The sequence below is a fragment of the Sipha flava genome, unplaced genomic scaffold, assembly GCF_003268045.1.
Source record: "Sipha flava isolate LNK unplaced genomic scaffold, YSA_version1 173_pilon_pilon, whole genome shotgun sequence".
In the NCBI taxonomy this organism is placed as follows: Eukaryota; Metazoa; Arthropoda; class Insecta; order Hemiptera; family Aphididae; genus Sipha; species Sipha flava.
In genome coordinates, this window is record NW_020271974.1 from 628,840 (window position 1) to 645,498 (window position 16,659).

A 16,659-nucleotide genomic window follows, 5' to 3' on the forward strand; every position below is an offset into this window, starting at 1 on the left:
GTTTATTTTATAAAAAAAAAAACTACCGTAATCTTTTCCATAATGTGATGAATTCCATGAGCAGTACATATTACTTGAATATGATTGGAATAAAAATGTTTTAAAATGTTGGGTAGCCTTTATCATATATGGGGTTGTATCAGATAAAATTAACAACACTTTTTCATCGTTTTCTCCTTCCGGCCATTATACTCCGAGACAATGATTTACAAATTTCACTATAGTTTTATTGTTTGTTTCGGTGGTGAATTCACATTTAGAGAACTGTGAATCAAGATATTCCAAGAAACCAGATATAAGGGCTGAAACTGGATTATAAATGTATACGTTGAAAATAATAAACAAAATACAATCAAATAATATTCGCTTATTCATAATTATTATAGAAAACATTAACATTTATTTTATTTTTTAGAGTTTTCCGTTTTACTTACTAAATACAATTAAAATAGTTGCGTTATTTGGAGGGTGGCAACTGAGGCATTTGTGACAGTCTAGTTTTAATTTCAACCTGTCAGTGGCACACTTAAAAAATGTAAGAAATCTTCAAGAGTCCAATTTTTCAACAAACATCAATTGTCAACTGACTTCATGGATCTCTCTTACATGGGCTCCGATTTTATTTTTTCGTAACGTTTTGATGCCAAAATGTAATATTTTGAAGGTGAACCAACATCTAACGATTTTCTAACGATAAATCTTGCAGAATAGTTGCCTATTGGATCAGTAGTTTCATCGATAAAAATATGTATCATATAAATTAATATCCTTTGTCTTTCTGTTTTTTATTTTTACAACATCTGATGTAAAATTTTAAAATTTTATTTCATAATTATTTTTGATAGTAATTTTATCAGATATACGTAGATGAGTATATTTAAAAAAAAAAAAAAAAACCTGAAATTGATATTTTATAATTTATACAATGATATATTTAACAATCAAAACTGAATAAAGCTCTTAAAAATGCTGATTAATTTTCATTTGAAATTGACTATAGATCGATTAAATGTTTTTTTAGAAGTAGGATTTTTTCGAATATTTTTTGTTTGAAAATGATTTAAAATGACGATTAATTTTTCTACTACGACTAGATCATTACAATATTGGCAAAAAATTAAATTATTATAAGGTTTTACGAACCTCACTTTATTTATATACAGTTTAATTCATTTTCGAAAATATGGTAATTTTGAACTTGGAAATTTTGAAAATTGTATATTATATAAAATTATATTTAAAATTGAACACGTTTATATAGTGCGTTTACTATTATCAAATTTACATTTCAAACTACAGTCATAAGTCTGTCAGTCTGGGTTCAATTATTGACGAAAATATTCGACAAATTTGATAAGATAAAAGTATGCAAAACATAAATTAAGTACCTGCTAACTAAAAATGATTTACAGAATTATTATGCGCGTATTATTAAAATAATATTTTTTAATTTTTGTGGGATAAATTTCTATAATTGTATAACTAAATTAATTAATTTAAATGTATAGTAATATTTAAAAGCATATGTTTTTTAATATATATCTACTTGCATTTCAAAATTCAAAACTTGAACCCAAAGTAAAAATTTTAACTTTATTTATTTAAGTATGATTGATGAAAATGAATTTATGGCATGTAATTACTATAGGAATATAAAAATGCATTAAATGTAATATTTAGTATTTGCTCATAACGATCATTTAGTAAGATATATAATTATATCATCCAAGTAATACTTCCATAGTCCATTTGAATTCACCATGTTAAAGTTATTCCAGTATAATAGTGTTTTCTTAAGCTGCGAGTTTTATGTTAAATTTAAATGACAAAACTTAATTTTTGTAAATTATTTAACTTTTTACTGAGATGATCGTAACTACAATGATAATATATATATACACACAGAGTAATTAAAACAAATCATGAAATTTTATTGCTCTTCTACAGTGTCTGAAACTGCTAGGTCAAATAACAAATTATTTTTAATTCATAATAATATTATAATAGTGTAATTTAATTAAATTATAAAGAATAAAATGATATTATAATATAATTCAGTTAATTTGGTTTTCCGAATATCTATATAGGTTAGGTTAGGTTAACAAACGATTACTGTAAATTATAGTGTGGTTAAAGTTCAAATTCGAGTAGAAAATTACAGTAAAAATAGTTAATAAAAATTAAATAGGTACAAAAAACTTTCCTGTACTTTTGAATATGTGTATTGGTAAACTCTAATAATTGCACAACGTTTATGAATATGTTAAACCGACTCGGAAGCCTTAAACCACAATGATATCTCATTCGAATTGTATTTGAAATAAATATTTCTTGCGATTACTATGCATGGTTTAATTTGTTTAATTGACGGATAAATCATGAAAATCATTTTTATGACGCACATATTCCATATTCATTTTGCATCACGCAGTCTTGACGCGAAAAGAAGACGTTTTCACGTTGTCCCGGTTGACGTTTTGATGTTCAATTTACACGTAAAATATCATTATATGTTATGTAAATATGCTACGGTTGTTATAGTGTTCAAAGGTGTTACAACTCCGTGATGCACATGAAAGCTTCGCCTTTCTAAAAGCAAGAGTATATAGGAAAACTTTTTTCTCCCTTTTTTTTTCCTTTTTTTTTTTCCTGTTTTTTCGTATTGTCCCCGCCAAGGGACCCAGTGTTAGGACGATCGGGCTAGTGCACACATCGAGGGTGGAGGCGTTTGAGGGGAAGTTTGTAATTCGCGTTCGGAGGACACAAGGCCACGTAGGTGTACACCGACCACATGCCATTACCGAGTAAGTTTTACTGAAAGCTATTTACGAACCGTAGTTTTCTCAGACGGTGACATTCTCACGTGTACGACGTGATGGTGTTCGTGCGTCGTACAAAAATTGAAGCTCGGTGACCGTGGGGTAGGTACGTTTAACACATCTACGCTATACCGTCTTGATGACGCGAAAACACATTTCACTCGCGTCAGCGTTTTTCTCGGCGGTACGTTTTATAGGACTTCACTGTTGGCACGCGTATTTTATAAAATTTCGTCATATTCACGCGAACATCCGTAAGGAAAATAAAAAACAAGAAAGAACTCCTGAAAACGCCCCGAAAACAATAATAATATATATTTGAATAGACATCTTACTCGGAAATAATAATTACAATGGTTACGTACAATTTTGAGCTCAGATTAATACTGTTTCATATAGCTAAAGATAGTACACCAACAATTTAATTTGATAAAGATAAAAATAAGCTTAACTAAAAGTATCTTCATAAAAGATAAATCATAATCGTAATTTATCTAGATAAAAACAGATATGTTTATAAAAAAAACAATGATTTTATATTAAATTGTCGAAAAAAAAAATAATTATAAAAATATCAGGTCCGTCACAAATAAAATATTTCGTATTTATTTGAGGAGTTTAAAATGTGTCTAGATTTTAGAGTATTTTATTTGTCTTGAACCTGAAAATGATACATAAATTAGCGGAAGTAAAACTGCTCTGTGGGTTAAGGGAATTATTTTCAAAAGAAGATTTTAATAGTTTTCACTAGAAAGCAGAAGATGCGAGGCCAAGTATTCATAGTTGTTCGTTGTTATCTATTAGGTGCCCAAAAAAGCTTTAATTCTAGGTATTATATGTGGTTATTCTTAATTAAGCCCACAGTTGCATTTTATAATTTATAACTTGTATATATTATATATATCTGAAATAAATTATATCTAAATTTGGTCAATACTCATTGGGGTTATACATGATGGTCGAACTTAAAGAAAAGGTATGGTTACTCTTTCAATCGTATTAATCGCATCTACATAATTTAATTATTGAATATTTTTTTCCCAGCTACCCAGACAATCCGTGGCCAAATCCCCGAGTTCCCGAAGCACATAAAATATTTATTAAATATTATACATAAAAACAAAATAAAAATAAAATCTAGATAAATCAACATGTAATAACTAAAGTTTTCATCGAAAGTAAACAAATAGAAAAAATGTATATTTCAATCAAGACAAAACAATAGATAGTTAATATTTTTATCAAGATGATTACCTAGATAAGTCGTAACACTGGTCATGGACATCAAAAACACGTAATATATATCATTATTTGGTGATGGACAACAGTTTTGTTGCTAATTTCATGTATTTATGAATCATACGGTATGATATTGTAATATGTTTTTAAAATCTTACGGAACATAAGTTAATCGTATATTCACGGAATACCTACTAAATTAAGAGTATATATAATTTTCAAATCAAACGCTACTGGAAGCATTGCAAGTTATACTTATTACCTGGGGCGCAATTTCAATGAAAAAACTGGGGGTGCTGAAGCCCTTCTATCTTTTTCATGTTCCTTAATGGTTATAGACACCTGCAAATCGTACAATTCAACAGTTTCTAAAATATTTGGTAAATATATGAATATTTCTAAATTTAAATTGTTCACTTTAATTTTATATTTTAATTGGGCGAATCACGAATTACCTGTTCGTAAACACACAAATGTTTTATCACATGATCACTTTTAGATTCTGGCTGAAGCGAAGAATATTATGGTTTAATAATGAAGTTTGTTTGTTTGTTTTACACTTTTTCGGATAGAAATACTGGCCTAAAAGTTTTTTCTAGGACTTTTTTAGATATTAAATTGGTACTTTAGATAGGTCATTTTTTAAATCATAATAGTTTTTCTAGACGTGAGGAAAAAACTGTCTTGAAATGGTAAAAATATGCTGTAAATAAGACTTTCACATTTCAAATTTTAGTTATTTTGTCATAATTCCAAAAGTAATATGGCTAGGAACTTGAAACTTTTGCCCTATAGCAAAGATATGTTTTTTTCGTATTGTGAAATATTTTTGTATTGTAAAAAATGTATATATTTATACAAAAAAAACTCAAAAACTATTATGTTTTTTTATACATAATGAGTAATGAGTATTTAAATGTAAATTATCATAAACACATTTGGGAGTGCTAATTTCGAAAATGAGGGTGCTAAGCACATTCAAGCCCCCCCCCCAAATTGTGCCTATGCTTATTACTATAATTTATTTATTTATTTTTCTTTAATTTGATACATGATGCAGTTTTGAAATATAGCTTACAATAAATTTGTAATTATACAATTTCAGTGCGAGTGTTATGCATATATTTATGCTGTTGGCTTTTGTAACGCAAATAAAACATTTATGCTTCACGCAAAAACCATTTTATCACCTATTTAAATTACAAGTATTAATGTAAACGGTGATATCTAAGAATCGAACTAGGATAAAACGCGCAAAAATACATGTTATATTTTATTAGTTATACCGAATTCATGAACCAATATGAACACATAAAATAATATTTCTATTCAAAGCAATGTTCATAGTATCAATAAATAGTCGAGTTCATAATATTTTGCATTAAATTTCAGATAAAATATCAATAACATATTGTACGGTTATAAATAAAACGTAAGTTTATAAAGTAAAGTATATTTCTTAACCGTTCTGAAATTTTAAAATATTATCTTCATATTTTAAAGCTTCTTATGGATTGCTTCAGGATTCATCGTCTGTATTTGCTCAATCCATCCTTCTATATCACACACATAGATTTACTGTGATTCTGATTTTTCGTTTAAACATTTTTGTTGCTAAAAGTTTTTCGTCATTTATTCAGTTAGTTTTTTATGCCGTTCGAAAAAACACATACACACATCATATATAATGAAACGAACGTTAACCCTGGTATATTGACTTCAACAGTACGAAAATGGTATTGTCGACGGATTTCGTTGATCCAATGGACCAAAAGATTTTACCTGAGCAACAATGGCTGGTAATCAAAAGTTTTCTTGCGACTTTAGTCGCACTTGTTTTTCGACCGTATTTTCATTTTTGTTTTTTTTGTTTCTTTTAGGCGACAAACTGCTGTAGAATTTTTTTCAACAGTACCCGGGCAACCGAGATCCTTTCGGTATATTCACCATGGTCATTATTCTTCTACTATGAATTTTGCAATAGTTTTTTACTTTTCAAACCATAGCCTTCCAGAATGTAAATTTTGATATGCGATTATTTATTATAATTTACTGAGTTATTAAACATGAAAAGTTCTAGGGATAAGCAATGGATTGGAATAAGTTAACTATTGTTATTCTGGACGTAATAAACATCAATTTAATTAATAAAAAAATTGAGCCCATAAAATGTGCTCTGATATTGCTTAGGATTTTAATGAAAACTCAAATTCATAGTTATTAATTCGTTTGTTTTTTAAGTATATGTAATTAAAAATTAAAAATTATACACTAAATTGTTCCTAAATGGAAATCCTCCTCGAATACTATAAGTACTATAAGTATAATTAAAATCATATAATTTTTCACGGGAAAATTTATTTTGGATATTAAATGTTTATAAAACTATGATAGTAAAAATAGAAAATTTTAATTAAATTTTACATTTTCAGTAACTTTTGTGATACAAAACATTTCATTTTTGAATGTGTATAATTTAAAAATACTCTTGAATAGAAAGCATACATTTGTTTTTGAATTATATTATGTTAATTAACATGATAAAGGTATTATATGTCATTAAATATAAGCCCCTGTAAACAAATTTAGATCAAAAGATTCTGATTTATAAACACAGCTGGACTGACATACAACAAACCTCTTTATATTAATAAAATGTTTTTATGTATATAAGTATATGACTTATTTTATCACTCATCTTAGAATTTTAAAATTATAATTTTTGAAGGAGATCGTTGTGTTTGATTTCCTCATGCTCTTAGGAATTAACGTTATTGAATTTAATCAAATTTAATAAGGACTCACGCCAAGTCTAATATTATAATTAATAATTAAATAAATATTTGTAATACAATTCTATGATTAAAATACTTATACAAAAGCAATTCTGAACAATTCTAAATAAAAGTTTGGAAATTAAAAAGATATAAAATAAATATAATTCATATTAACTTATAAAATAGCTATAATTTAAACGTACTCTTATAACTTATCTTAAGTTTTCTCAATACAGTTAAAGTTTAGCATATTATTTGACCTATTTAAATATATAATGTTATTTATATTGTATCTTGATGTTAATTTTTTAAGATTTAGTGTGCCAAGCTATCGAAGGTAGAATAATAATTGGTGCAATGCGATAGTCAATAAAATAAAAATCGTTTCATAATATACCTATTCGTATAAATAATAGTTCATACTACTGAATTTATAAAATGCGAAAAACATAAAATTTGCATGGAATAATTATTACGATCTTCGTGCAATTCCATTAATGTATGATTCATTATTCGATTAAAGTAAGTAGTTACAGTAAAATTAAAATAATTTTTATATTACAGCTTCACAGTTAAATTTAAATTGTTTTTATTTGTCTGTCACATTGTTCTATAAATATGAATATTGTAATACTTCACTATACTATACTACACTATTACTCGTATTTTAAGAAATGTCTGTTGGTTTTTAGTTTCTGTGTTAAGATATACAAAAAACATTACTTGTATACATACATACAAACTTGACTGATTTCGTAAAATAATTTATTTCGTATATTAAATTAATGATTCGTTCCTGAAAATTTTGTGATAAATAACCAATAACTGATAAACTTATAAAAATTAGAAACCTTTTTAATATTAAAATTTAAAATATCATCCAACTATAAATTATAGTATTACCTATTTGATTGAAATTTTCTTTATAAAATTGTATATAATGAAAATAACATAATACAATATTTTCCAATAAACTAGTATGACGTTTAAACTGTTAATGTATTAGTTATTGTAATAATTAGAATAAAAACTATATATATATATATATTTTTTTTTTATCATATGTTCTGTGGATTACAATTTTAAATAAGATATTTAGCAGCAATCATCGCCCATTTTTTATTTCGTTTAAAAATTATTACTTATTATTACACTAAAGGTACAGGTATTTAATATTTTCAAAAGTCAGTTCAGTACAAATGTCATTGGTAAAGTATTCCTTGTATTTCTGTGCAAGTTAAAGAAATACAATTTCTCATTGTATGCATTGTATCATATTAAATAACAGAAAGTTGAATTCCCTAAAACTTACAAGTCTACAGAATTTTGTGTATTATTGTTTGAGTTTAACATATATTTGATGAACATGTTTTACAAATATTATACAATTGGAATTTGACGTTTTCGAAAAAAAACGTCGTAGAGCTATAATACAAAATCGATAATCCAAAAGTTTAATGTGGTGATTGTCATCAAATAATCAAATATACAATATAAAAGTATAACAGTAATGGTGATCTAATATAATTTAGAATCAATTAATTCAATATTGTGATAGAAAACATCGATTTACTTCAACAATTTAATCAAAATGTTAAGTGATTTATATTGTGTGAATATTTTCATTATTTATTAATATTTTTAATAGGTATATTTTATTAAAAAAATATGAATATACATATTCGATTTTAATAATTAAAGAAATATATTTTTATGATAAATTTGCTTAATTGCTTTTCATTCTATAATTTCAAATATATGTCGATAAAAAAAAAACAATTTTGGTTCAAAAAAAAAAAAATTAATTAACTAATAAATAAAATACTTATAATCGTGTTTTATTAGAATAATTTAATTTAATTTGTTAGGTATTAGCTGAACATTAATTCCTTTTTCCGAATAGCATTCAAATCTAGAGTATAAATGATAATATAAATCGAGTATATTTTAATCTAATCAACAAAATGTTAAATGATTTATGTGATTTCCAATAAAGAAAAAATAATGCGTTTATTCCCTGTAACTGACACCAAAATGCTATTAAAATAAATCTAAATTACGTACCGATTTCGTTTATGTATACATCATTCGAAGTTTGTGTTTTTTTCATACTAGTTGTATTTAATTACCTTCAACACATTAAAAACAGATATTTATTCAATTTTGTTGTTTTTATGTGCGTGATACACTTAATTTATTATTATCGCATTATTATTATTATTATTACTACAATGACAAATATTACTTTTATTATTATTATTATTATTACTACTATCATCATTATAATAATCTAAATAAAATGTTTAAACATTAAAAACAATAGATTAATTACATATAGCAATAGCTTTTATTCTGTTCTCGTATATCTCAAAATAAAATGTTTGATAACATTTTAAAATAATAACTGTTATGAACTATTCTTAAAAACGCATAAATAGATACGTAAATAATTTGTGCATGGTTCCGGTTTATTTTATATTAAGATAGTGCGGTGATCCTACTCTTGGGATTCGCTATTATGTTATTTTTATATTATGTGAATTTCACCATTTTATTAAGCAATATCGTTCATACAAAAATAATAATAACAATAATAATAATAATAATAATAATAATAATACCAATAATAATAATAATAATAATAATAATAATAATACCAATAATAATAATAACAATATGATAAGAAAAAGTGAGCAATGAATTGAAAAAATTAGCTTAGGCGATGAAAAAAGTCTATGTGAATTATAATTATTTTTAATGTGCTAAATATCATTATTCCTAATAACTATTAAAATGTCCGATGGTTTATCGTTTTGAAACGATGTAGGTATATGTTTTTGAAACTATTATTAACAGGATGTATAAAAAATATAAATATACGATTTCGATCTGGAGAAGCAATAATTGACGTAATAAATACACATTCCCGTTATAAACAGTGGCGTAGCTATCATCGGGCAAAGCATGGAAGTGCCCCGGGGCCCCTAGAGCTCAGGGGCCCTTAGAGCTCTTAGTAAATTTTAAAAATACATCCGTAAAATAATTGAAATAAAATTGAAAAAAGTTTGGATATTTTCAATATGTTAATTGAATATTAGAAATTTAATTGAATATTGTGTACCATGAACACAAAATATACAATGATCGGTGTTCGACTACAGAGTAATCGTTATCTTATCGCACAACGGCCACCAAGGCTTGTAAATATTTAAGACGATCGGGACGTACATAGGAATTACCACGTAAATAACAATCCTAAAATAACATGTTGTCAATTTTATTGTACCTAGTATATTGTACTAGTATATTTAATCAATGCTATTGCCTATAATGTATTGTCGAGTGAAATATTATTAAACATATTATTATATAATACATAGTATAATATTCACTATTCATTCATCAGCGTAACGTTATCGTGTTCGTAGTAATGATAACCATTTGTGAAGGGATATAATAACCAAATTTGGAGTAATGGAATGTTATTTCACAGAAGTATTCGTGGAAATTTTACTATTTTATACTATTCCTGTAACTTCACCGGGAGCTGAAAGATCCTTCAGCAAACTAAAAATAATCAAAAATTATCTAAGAAATAGTACCGGACAAGTTCGACTCAAATGTTTATCATTGATTGCAGTTGAAAACAAGGCAGTTTCAAAATTGGATTTAAGTAAAGTGATAGATCACTTCGCTAATATTAAAGCTCGTAAAAGATTATAAATTTAATTTGATAGACTTTATTTTATTTGATTAGATAGAATTAATAAATTAATAATGATAAAATTTTAATATTTAAAATTTGTTTTAGTAATTAAATGGATTTCCTTTTTATTTTGAGTATCAATTAATTATCTGTTTATTATTTTCATTAATGATTTTATAAAGGTATTTATATTTCAAACAGAAATATAATGTATAATGTGGTTCTTCCTATAAATAGAATTAAGGGGCTTAATTTATTTACTGCCTCAGGGCCCTTTCCGATCTTGTTACGCCACTGGTTATAAATACTACACAAAATAATGATTTCGGACATAGTGAGTGGTACATATATTTTAAATCAATATTTAAACTTTTCGAAGTACAGTTTTTTAAAATTTTTTTCGTTTAAATGTAACACTTGAATTATTATCACTGTAGTTAAATGAAAAACATATTGATCTCGGAGCAATTGCTATCAAGACGACTGTAGTATGTTGCCTAACCGATGACAGTTAAAATATTTTCATAACAGTTTGGCTTGTGATTCATAATAATGCATCTTTTTTTCATTTAAAAATCATAAATGTTGAATGATTTATAAAATTTGTATTGCTGTATAATTGGGACGTAAGTACAAAGTAAAATGTTAATTATTAAAACTAATTTGTCAAAAATATATATATTCAATTAAATCTAGGCTCATTTGTTAGAGTGCGGTTTATTTTATTTTGTGTGAATATTTTTTAATTGAAATTCCGTTGGCTATAATGTATGGTAATATCTTCAGAAGTATTTGGAATATAACTGCAGTCGATGTATGCAATCGCTGAGGGATACAATAAACTACAAATGCAAGTTTTTCTAGTCGAAGGGTTGTGATGTAGATATTTCCGGATGCGCACGGATGAAACCAAATACAACGCTCCGATAAATTATACAAGAAAACATTGTTCCGAAAACATTGCACAATCTTTATCAGTCGATTTTTCTTCGTTGTTCATCATTTATTAAAGCTCTAAAGAGAAAAAGAGGAAAGTACCTGATGGAGAAGGGAAAAGCAAGAAAAATTTGTGTCAGTACGGCTCGAATGGCCAACGTATTAAAAATGGGCGGCGGAACAAATGAGTTAAAAGTCTTGAAAAATTGGGATCGTGTTTCTGGGGGGAAAAAAGGCAAGAAAAATCGAGGTCCGTTTTGTCATTTGACAAATACCTTTGTAGACCTATGTCGGGTAGTATGGTTAATCTTTTCGGTTTCTCTTCTCCTTCATAAAAAACCAATGATATGCCGTTGAATAAAATACATGATAGCCGTCCGCGTTATTATAATGACCTTTCATTTTATAATGGCAACGATAAAATTATACGTACATAAAAAAATAAAAATAAAAATGAAGTGAATTTATACCGAACAATTTATTTCCCTTAAAACGATGAAAGCGCCCTTCGTTTAAATATACAATGAATACGAAGAATAAAACTTCAAGGTCTTATATGATAAATAAAAAGTAATAGTTAATCTATCTATTCGACCGATTGGAAATAATTATTTTTAATTTAATTTCCTTTTTTTTTTTTTTAATGGTTATTTAGAAATCGTAATTATGTTTCATAATCATAATTTTTGGTGACAACAATGAACACAACATAGTGGTGAATTACTGCTTTGATGTCACTCTTGATGATTTTTAATTTGGACTTCATTAAAAAAAATGATCAAGTATTAAAATCGCTTGTAGGGTAGATTAGCGACGGATTGAATCAGAAGCAGTGAATATTTGGCGAGAACTAGTTAGGTTGTATAGTAAGTACAATTTGAAGAGCACCAGAGTCAGAAAAACGTTTTCGATGTTTGGTTTCATTCAAATAGGGAAAAAAAATAATAAAAATTAGACTTTAACATGCGTGAAAATTAAATTTACTGTTCCATACTCGATACAGAAATTGTTAAGTTTATAATCGTTGTGTAACTGATATGATATTAAAATATTTGTTTGACTTAAGACTGTACAACGTTGTGAGAAAACACTGTTTTATAAGATTAGTTAGGTCAATATTAACCTAATATACTTGGCCGTGTATCATATATATTATTTTAAATGTCTCAACAATCAAAATATCGTAATTTACTATACTCGTATATGCTATGAAGTGTTGCTGGCATATCAGTGGCTATGCGTTTTTATTTTATTTTTATTATTTCTCCTGTACATTTTGTGCGGTCGATCTTTTCACAAAATATTATATTAACCTCTAAATATTATTTTTTTAAAAATGTTGATATTTTTAATCTCTGTACTAAAAACAACAATGGTATTAGAATTTTAATACATTGTTTAATATTATAGTAACATTAAACCGCATAAAAACGAAAAAGTATAACTTTGACGTAAGTAAATTGTTGTGTGTATCGAGCAACTTCTAAATTAATAAAGTCAGTTGTGCAATATTTGGTCTTATAACTTCTAGCGTATTTTTCCAATAATTGGAAAATTGGGAATTATTCGCCTCAGCTCAATGAATAACGCGATAGAAATGTAGCCCCGTTCACCGTTTTTCTTAAAATCGGATGTACTTAAAAACTAAAAGAACTTTTATATTCGTACGAGTATTCGGTTGTCGGCTCGCGTGTCCAGTGGGACTAGCTCTCAGTAGTATGATCTTGTCATAAAACTAATGTCAATGGTCGTTTCAAATTTCTTTGGATATCAAAATTCCAAAGTGATGGCCACTGTGCAAGTCACAATTTATAAACGTACGTCGACTTGGCAGGGTCACGTACATAAAGCTATTACTGCAGTATACTATTGCTCGTCTTTTAATAACGGGTCTTGCAAGTTAAAAACTCTTTTATGATCTAGACCGTTATTATAATATTATTACTTCCAGTCTTTAACACGTCATAGATTTTACTGGTAAAAGTTATCTACCCAAATCGAATTTATTTGTTAATTTATATTACATTTAAAAATTTTGTGGTTCGTAATAGCACTTAATTACTGTTATTTTTTATTTATATTATCGTTATACGGAAAAACCCTTTTTTAGTGGTAGCCATAATACAATTAAATTATACAAATTATACGAATATAAATATACACATTGACAATTAAGTTATACAAAGATAAAAAATACACAGCAGTGTTAGTATAGAAATATATATTAAAGATCAGCCCAAATTGGGTAAACACATTAATTTACAAATTAATTCATTGAACATTTAATTTGTGGATGATGTAGGAACTTTAAATGAAATGTTTAAATAGGATTGGCACAGAATGAATTTAAAATTAATAACCGATAGGATAGTTCTTGAGTCGATCATACTCATTAATACATTTCGGGTTAGCATTATGCCGGCCAGCGAGAGAAGATAAAGCTCTCTTGCAATAGATAATTTGTCGTGTTCTGCGTGAGGTAACTAAGATACTAACGCTGGACACTTTCTAGTTGGTTAGAGTTGCGTGAATCCTACAATACTGGGCTATACTCTAAAACTGGACGTACCATAGCGCTGTACAGTGCCTTAATTGATTTTTGAGACGGGAACTCCTTAGAAAGTCTCATTACATAATTTAAATTGTTTAGGGACTTACAATATAATGTCAATGTGTGGGTAAGGGTTAAGACATTTTGTTAGTTTGAAACCAAGATCGTTAGATTCATCATTAATCCCAGATAAGGTTGTGCCAGTTAAATTATATGTCTGGTAAATATCAGAGACACATCTTATGTGTGTCATGGAATTAAATTTAGTAATATAGAGGAACAAGCCAACTAACGTGTTTCACTCTAAATTAATATTTAATTATTGCAATTTGTTACAATCACTGGGGGAATTTATTTTCAGAAATATTTTTTTATCGTCCACAAAAGAAAACACCTTACAATAATTATGAATACGAATTATACTATTTACGAACAAGGATAATAATAGTAGTGATAAATGATCACCCACTCCATAAGGGATGGGAATTGAAAAATTCACGAGAATAAGTTAAGACAGATATGAGCATTTTGTATGATAAGAATATGATCATAGTAGAGTGATATTTATCGGGTGGAAGAATTATTTCTGTGGAACTTTCAACTACGAAAATATTCATTAAAATAAAAATATAAATAAAAATTTCATTATGCCTATCAATACAATCCAACCTTAAACCATTTTTACTTTTGTAGACACTCTGTATAATACATTAACTTGCATTCTATTATAATAGCAATATAATGATATTAGAATATTTTTTCAAATAAAATACATATTGAGGTTAACGTGGTTAATAAAAAAGGATTTTAATATGTTTACCACCTCTATTATAATACTAGTCTATTGCAGTATTATATATTGAAATATAAGTATGCAAATTATAAAAAAATCAGTGAAATCATGAACAATATGTTTATTCCTTTATCCAAAATAATAATTATAATCACTCATATCCAAAATATTTTTGATTACTGACTTTGGTCATGATAAAATTTAAATTTAAAAAAAATTGAAAAATAAAATTAAGTTCGTATTTAAACATTTTTAAAACCGCAAATTCATTAATTATATCATCATAATCAATTTTTCTGCAAATTTAATTTTCAATGCTGAGAGTAGCAAAACTTTTTAAGTAATATTCTGTTAATTACGATCACGTGGAATATTTAATCATTTTTAATATCGAGAATGATATTTAAAGCAGAAAAGCATAAATAAAAATTCTTAAAACTTTGTCTATGTAAGAAAATAAATTGTTATATTATTTCCCTTTAACAATATATTGATTTTCAAAACTACATGAAGTTGTTGTATAATTAAAAGGTAGTTACGGAATTGTTGACGTTCATCGGAAAAACTTTTATCTAATTTATTATTATATAATATAAACGGTTCAGACTTGGATTTGAAATCAGATTTATTTGGCAAATTTGAGGTTGATGAATATGGATTACCAAAAAAAATCTGTTTTATGATTCGAGAAATGATTATTCGTTCTTTTTCTAATTTCAACTGACTAGCTTTTTCTTATAAGGAAAACTTCTTGAAAGTTTTTTTTTCCGACTCTCATTTTAATTAACACTTGAAATTAATATAAAAATAACATAAGTCAATTTGTAATTTGTCGAGTCGTAATCGATGAATGTTTGTACACAACAAACAAAATGGCCAATTTTGAACACATCACTAATCATGATTTTGTCTCAAAAAACGTGTATAATTTTTTAACTGTGACTACAATAACTGATGATTGATGGTCAAAGATTTTCTGTACAATTACTCTGCAGAATTCGGGGAAAAAAATTCCAATGTCTTGCTAAAATAGATTAACACGAATCAATTTTTTTTTTTGCCTATTGTGACTATTATGATCTACTAATGTTGTACTGCTATAACTTTTTTTAAATTTATTTTGTGTGCGTTATAAATACAAAATTAAGTAATTATTATATCCATTAAAAATGTATAATTACTTTTGATAAAAATTGTAGTGATATATTATATTGTGTATTATATGGTATATAAAATAAATTTAAATTATATGTAATCAATTATTTTTGAACTACAAACTACTCAACGTCTTGTCGCCCGATACCATAGCCTTGGTTAGTCCTAAAATAAATACGTCTTTATATATCGTAACAAAGACACAGATGATGAAATCATGAATTTGCATGGAATGAACACAATTTAACACATTATAACGTGTTCAATTTAGTGATTACAATCAAATGAAGAAGCTTAAACGAAATCATTTCTGATATTACAACCATCTGAAATCGATACCAATTAATATGAACTTTTGAGGCTGTTGAAATATAATTTAAATCTATCAAAGATAAAAAACAGCCGCTACGATACTAATCGTATAATTTTTAGTGCAAGTCCTCATTTGTAATGGGTTTATTTTGATGGTTTTTTAAGCAAATCTGAAAACAATTATAAATCATTGAAAAAATAAAAACTTTTGCGAGTAAAATTCGACGCTGAAGTATCAATATAAGAGTAATTATACAGTTTTGTGATTTAGGTCATCGAAAGCTATATGATAGTCAACAAAATGTTGATTGCACCTAATACGTGGATAATAATACGCTTGAGTTATTTTTATGTACGTGGCCTATATTTTG

The 16,659-nt window shown here is 26.6% G+C and overlaps 1 protein-coding gene across 4 annotated transcripts in view; it reads left to right on the forward strand.

The window, feature by feature from the left end:
* LOC112680081 (zwei Ig domain protein zig-8-like) overlaps positions 1-16,659 on the forward strand; it is a 305,945-nt gene that overhangs the window by 196,861 nt on the left and 92,425 nt on the right. Inside the window, exon 1 of one of the 4 annotated variants that reach the window (XM_025550076.1) lies at positions 2,471-2,804. The exons of the other annotated variants lie outside the window; for them this stretch is intronic. Within the exon in view, the coding sequence (XP_025405861.1) occupies positions 2,792-2,804 (13 nt within the window). The 5' untranslated portion in view covers positions 2,471-2,791. Of the gene's footprint in view, positions 1-2,470; positions 2,805-16,659 lie in introns of those variants that run through there. 4 annotated transcript variants of the gene reach the window in all.